Below are 6,000 nucleotides of genomic sequence, written 5' to 3' on the forward strand. Positions count from 1 at the left end.
CAGCATACAACAGCCTTGTTTGGACACTGCCTGCCCAAAGCTCCCACTTCTCATGCTCCTCATATAGGCACAGATGCAGACATATTAGCTCCAGTGTTGGCTATATTACTGACAGATTTTTCTCTCCCTCTGTCCTTTTTATGCGTTTCATCTCATTAAACAATTCCACCTTCCACGGCTGCCTCAAACGTCATTCCTCTGGCTTTGGTGTTTACAAACAGAATTACTACTGCATGCTAATTAAGCGCTTGGTTACTGCCAATTTAATTTTACCCCAAAGGAATGTTTGGTGGTTTGATGGGAACTGCGGAGGGCAGAGTGCCTACAACGCTGTTATTAGACCAGTGGTGCATGGTGCCGAGTTTGATTGTTTCAATTGGAAAGCTCAATGCACAACACTCTTGCTGTAACAGCCAATATTACATAAATATGCAATCTATGGCTTCTCCCCATATTACTTTTTCATATATGAAAAATCAATTTCCATGTAGCAGGGGTGGGAAGCCTGTGATCCTCCAGATTCACCTCTTGTCAGTCCCAGCCCCCATCAGCCCTAGCCAGCATGGCCAAGGGTCAGGAATGAGGGCAGTTGGAGTCCAATAACATCTGGGTGGCCATCGCACAATACAGGAAAAGGTGTGCATTTTGTAATGTATATAGAAGGTGGATCATGTGAATGCACGTGTGAGTCAAAAAGTCAGATGAGACCTTAGGTCACTGAGTCCAACCTGTTGCCTCAACGTAACATCTATAATGCAGGATGCAATTACAGCATCTATGAGAGATCCAGGCTCTGCTCAAATTCCTCTAGCAAAAGATAGCCAGCCCCCCCCCCCCGCCCCACTTCTTGAGGCAGTATGTTCCATTGTTGAACAGCTCTTACTGTTAGGGTGTTCCTCATTTTTATGCAAGATCTGCTTCGCTGCAATTTCCACCCATTTGCTCTGGTCCTGCCCTCTGGAGCAAGAGAGAATAAGTCTGTTCCACTTTCTGCATGGCAACCTTTTAGATGTTTGAAGATAGCAATCTCATCTCCACAGCAGGCTGTAGCACTCCTCATAAGTCTGGTGCTTTAATTGTCCCACTCCCTCTGTAGTGAAATGTCAGTTTTAATCTCCAATTCTGAAAACATTCCTTCACTTCTGCTGAGTTCTTGGGTAGTTATCTCAGCGGAGGAACACAATGACAAGTTGGGAACCATGTCAAAACGAGCATTTCAGAAGCAGCTTGCTGATACCAGCTTAGTATATGTGAATAAACAACAACCCACTACTAATTGGGAAATTGCTTTCTTGGGGAGTGAAGTGGAATAGCTCTACTTGGAGGTAGGGGAACAGCCACTTCTCGTGCAGATCCATTTATACGCGGGACTCAGGGCTGTGCAAAATCCAATACATTTGCTGGGGGAAGCATGTAAAATGGATCCTGGGAATGCTTCTTCAACTGTTTGCTTCAGCTCCAGCACAAAATTGGGAAGCTGCCATGGAAATGCTCGAGTTCTTGCCTGTGGTCCTGGGAAGCCAGCCAGCCATATGCTCCCATATGACACCCTGACTTTAAGAAAATAATGTTTGATTCAATGTACAGAGAGATGGCGTACAAGGACAAACCATGACAATTGTCCATCTCAACCAGGGCTGTCAGGCTCAACCAGTTCATGTAGTCTTGCTAGAGATCTTCCACTGTTTGGACACCAGTATTTTAAATAGCCATGCCAAAGATGGAACCAAGGACCATGTATCTGGGAAGCACATGTTGCCTTACATGATGTAACTGGATACAAGCCTAGTGTGATGGTGAAGGAGGAGGAGGAGATAAACCTATGATAGAGCCAGGTCTGAAACAGGGTAACTGTTTTCATAGGTGTTTTTGTACCTCCCCCAGAATGCCCCATTTATGGTGATTTTTCAGGATGTGGTTCCCCCCCAAAAAAACTATTCATGGGAGAAGACAGAATATATCAACCATATTGCCAAGACAATGGTGCTGATGCGTCCTGCCTTGCTGTGCTGTCAGACAATTAAATGGCCAGTGCAGTATGATAACACAGGGAGCATTGAGGCAAGGCAGGCTTCCTTCATTCAAGAGTGAGTGTAAATTAGGGCTTCATTTGGCCTTAGGAATATTGGACATCACCACCTTTGATTTGCCATGTGATGCCATGACATCACCACACTAGGAACAAGACAGCCAGTTAGCTGGGATCACACAGCCAGAAATGAGATGCCCGGGGGGTGGGGGTGGCACCAAAGCAGCAGTCAGTAGGGGTAACCGCATTCAGGGACTGTTCAGTGAACATTTCGCCTTCTCCAAGGACTCCCTTTCATGCCAAAACTGTTTGCCTGTGAAAAATCTGGCACAGCACATTTCAATACCAACTGAAGCTCTATTCCTTTTAAAAATGGTCTTCATTTACTAAACCTCCTCCTCCTTGGTACATAAAGACACAGCTCCATGTTCCATACACCATCATTATTTTAATTTTCACTTAGACCTCTCTAAATAAGTCTACTCAGAGTTCTTCCAGCACCACCTTCCTCCTAGCATTTCTTGTGGCTCAGTCTGAGTTGCTTTATCCTTCCTGGATTCAGACACTGGGGCTGTGGGGTGCCCCTCTTGCTGGGGGAGCTCACCTGTAGCCACTGGTTCACCTTCACCTTCCTCAGGACTTAGGAGGTCCCCTGCTAACTCTTCAATGTTTTCCAGGCTCAGCAAGCCAAGGCCTTTGTAGTAGTCGTTCAGCACCCTCTCGAGAACCCTCACTGCGTCAGAAGTTCTGAAATGTTTCTCCAGGACTTGCGAGAGTCGATACCACACTGAGTGGGGCTGGGCAGCGGTCGGCTTTGAGGGCTTCTCGGGATAAGCTTGCTCAGGTTTTTTAATGACCAGATAGAGGATGGACTCTGGGCCAATGAGATAGTCTGATAATTTGTGCTCCCCCTCCAGCACTTTCCCCTGGAACAACAGGGTCTGCTGGTTCTCGGGGACATCGAGCTCTTCACACACCAGGCTTTTCACTAGAGAGATCCTCTCCTCGCCAGATACCTGAAGGCGGCACTGCTGCCCAAGCAGCCTCTTCACTGTGAGCAGCATTGCCTTGCTCGAGGGGCTAGTAAATCAAGCCCTGCCTGAATGAGGGAATGGGAAGGGACAAAGAGGAAGGCAGTGATTGGCTGATTTTCCTCTGATGTCACAATTCTATGGGGCGGTCACTGTGAACTTTGGCTGTTGAACAAAGGGGGGGAGTTTGGATGAGGGATAATTTCAATTTCAGATTGCACTTTGATTACTCCCTAATTTGCACTTCCTGATACAGCACGGACTGAAATCAATATTCTTTGAAATTCACACTTCTCTGCATTTTGCAATGCAGCGAAATGATGTGTACCAAAATATTTAAACATTAGGGGAAAATGTGCATAGAAACGCACTATGTTAGTGAAATGAGCATACAAAAATGTGTATATTGGGGGATGTTGCACACAAAACACTACATCGGGATAAATGTGCACTAAAATGCTGATGAGTTGCTTCTGGGCCAAAGGAGCAGCCTGAGTGTGCCTTGTCTGCACTCCAAGTACTATTAGATGAATCAATTCATCTCTCAAAAACTGCTTTTGCATTCCAGTCATCAATACACAATCTCTGGGCCTTTGCCTTTGTAGAAAACAAAGCAGCTGAGGGGCAGGATCCATATGATATTAAGAACATATGGAGAGCCCTGCTCGATCAGGCCAAAAGCTCTTCATTCCATCATCGTGTTCTCATAGAGACCAACTAAATACCTATGGGAAGCCCACAAGCAGGACAGGAGTCAAAGAGCACTCTCCCTACTTGTGATTCCCAGCATCTGGTATTCAGAGACATACTGCCTCCAACAGTGGAGGAAGAACAAAGCCATTGTGGTTAGTAGACACTGATAGCCTTATGGTCCACGAGTCTGCCTAATCTTCTTATGAAGTCATCCAAGTCATTACTACATCTTCTGCATGTTTTCATTATGGACTCTAAGAAGTTCTTTCCTTTGCCTGTTCTGAATTTTCCAACATTGAGCTTCACTGAATGACTCCAGGTTTTAGTATTATATAAGAGTAAAACTTAGCTATCCACTTTCTTCATCCCATGCACAAACTTTCACACCTCTAAAATGTTGCTCCTTGTCTTTTTCTGAAACTAAAAAGCCTCAAATGTTACATACTCCTACTATGGAGTTGCTCCAGCCCCAGGATCATTTAGGTTACCCCTTTCTAAGCCTTATCCAGCTTTACAATATCCTTTTTGAGGTGAGGCGAATGGAACTATTCACAGTTTTATACTGTTCTATGTGACATAAGGTGTTGTTGTTTTTTGCTCCAATAGGTATCACTTTCCATTTGCTTGCATTGAATTGCACTTACCATTTTACTGCCCATTCTCTTGTATTATAGTGTACATATTTTTATCTTGATAGTATGTTACCTTAGGTATTTTGTAAAAAGGTAGAATATAAATCTTCATAATAAATAGAATAAACTCGCTGTCTCATTTCTAGAAAGGGGAACTGTTTCTTCTTATCAAATTACACTGCTATGAGACTCTTCTCGTTTTTCAGCAAGGAAAACCATAGTCTGAGCAGCTTAGCAAGAATTTCACTTTGTACGCTATTAGAGCAATTCTGCTGGACACATTTCAGAAAGATTAGAGATCACACAGAAAAGGCATTAAACTGTTCATTGCCATTATAAATTATTTCTATTGTGAGATGCCCTGAGGTGGGTTTTTTTAGGAATAAGTAGGAGTAAATAATAAAAATTGGGATATTTAAAGTAACCCTGTGTAACATAACCCTCTAGCACAAGGATTTCCACTTGGCACAATTAGATCTCCCCTCTCCTCCCCTTGTGTGCCCCTTAAATATGTTCTAAGGGTTTCTGCAACCCCCTCAGGGCATGTGCAGGGGGTAAGTAGAAATGTTAGCTGGATACAGTTTGCAATTCCTTACTCTACCACAGAGCTTTCCAAACTGTGTTGCGACACATTGGTGTGTTGGCTGCAGTGTGTTGGTGTGTCACGTGAACGATCCCCACGCTGCTCCCGAGACTGAAAAGAGGTTAAGTTTAACCTCCAGCTTGATAGGAAAACAATTACTGTGTTGCGAAATGATGCAAAATGAATTTACCGCATCGCGAAGGGATAGCTGTCTAAAAAGTGTGTCACCAACATAAAAAGTTTGGAAAGCTCTCTTCTACCTGGTTAGAGTCTTCTATTAAAACTTTAAGTAGTCAACAAATCTACTACAGCAAGGGATCTTAACTGCCTGCATTCCTGGTTCATTTCTGTAGTACATAACCCAGATTGCTTGAAAGGACCAAGGAAAGTGCAAGCATCCTTCCTTTCCATCAATGCACTCGTGGAAGAGGAAGGAAGCTTTCAAGTTTGCAGTCTGTACCAACCATGCAACTGTTCCTATCAGCTGTGTCACAGACCAGCAAGTGCTCACAGAGTAAATAATTTATCCATAATAGCTGGATTTCATTTTCACTGTAATTTAAAAACAAAATCCAATACTGTAGCGCTCCAGAAGGAAAAAAGGCCAGATGTTTGCCGGTATCAGAAATTTTACAGATAAGCTGAGCAAGTTCATATCAAGGAACCACCATGCAACCAGGCCTCCGCCAAATACTCCCAATTCAACCCAGGAAGGCTAATCAGCCCCCATCTCCAGTTCTATCTCCCTTTATGGAGGAATTGAGCTAGCTGAGGTGTAAGCCAAGAGCCAGGTTGACTGAACCCAGGGAAGAAGAGTTATTTATCTGCTGCATCTTTCAAGAGGTGACATCCACCCAGGTGCTCATTTTGCCACCAAGCTCTATGAAGTCTGTGGGTAGCAGGGCAAAGCCAGAAAGATGCTGTACTCACCCATTGAAGTCCCTAATTTCCAATGAGCAGAAATTGTCTGGCTTTCTTTCCAGGAGATACGTACAGATCTCAGGATTCATACACAAAAGTAGCCACTGTAAG

At 44.0% G+C, this 6,000-nt stretch overlaps 1 protein-coding gene across 1 annotated transcript; it reads right to left on the reverse strand.

Annotated features, from left to right (window-relative positions):
* Window positions 1-927: 927 nt before the first annotated feature.
* UBL4B (ubiquitin like 4B) lies at window positions 928-3,102 on the reverse strand. The gene has a single exon (XM_035122900.2). It carries the CDS (start codon window positions 3,091-3,093, stop codon window positions 2,509-2,511), a length of 585 nt encoding a protein of 194 aa, XP_034978791.1. The 5' UTR covers window positions 3,094-3,102; the 3' UTR covers window positions 928-2,508.
* Between the last annotated feature and the right edge of the window lie 2,898 nt (window positions 3,103-6,000).

This window comes from Zootoca vivipara, chromosome 7 (assembly GCF_963506605.1).
Source record: "Zootoca vivipara chromosome 7, rZooViv1.1, whole genome shotgun sequence".
Taxonomy (NCBI): domain Eukaryota; kingdom Metazoa; phylum Chordata; class Lepidosauria; order Squamata; family Lacertidae; genus Zootoca; species Zootoca vivipara.

Coding starts and splice junctions, on each gene's coding strand:
- UBL4B (XM_035122900.2), bottom strand. CDS start 3,093: ATGCTGCTCACAGTGAAGAGGCTGCTTGGGCAGCAGTGCCGCCTTCAG.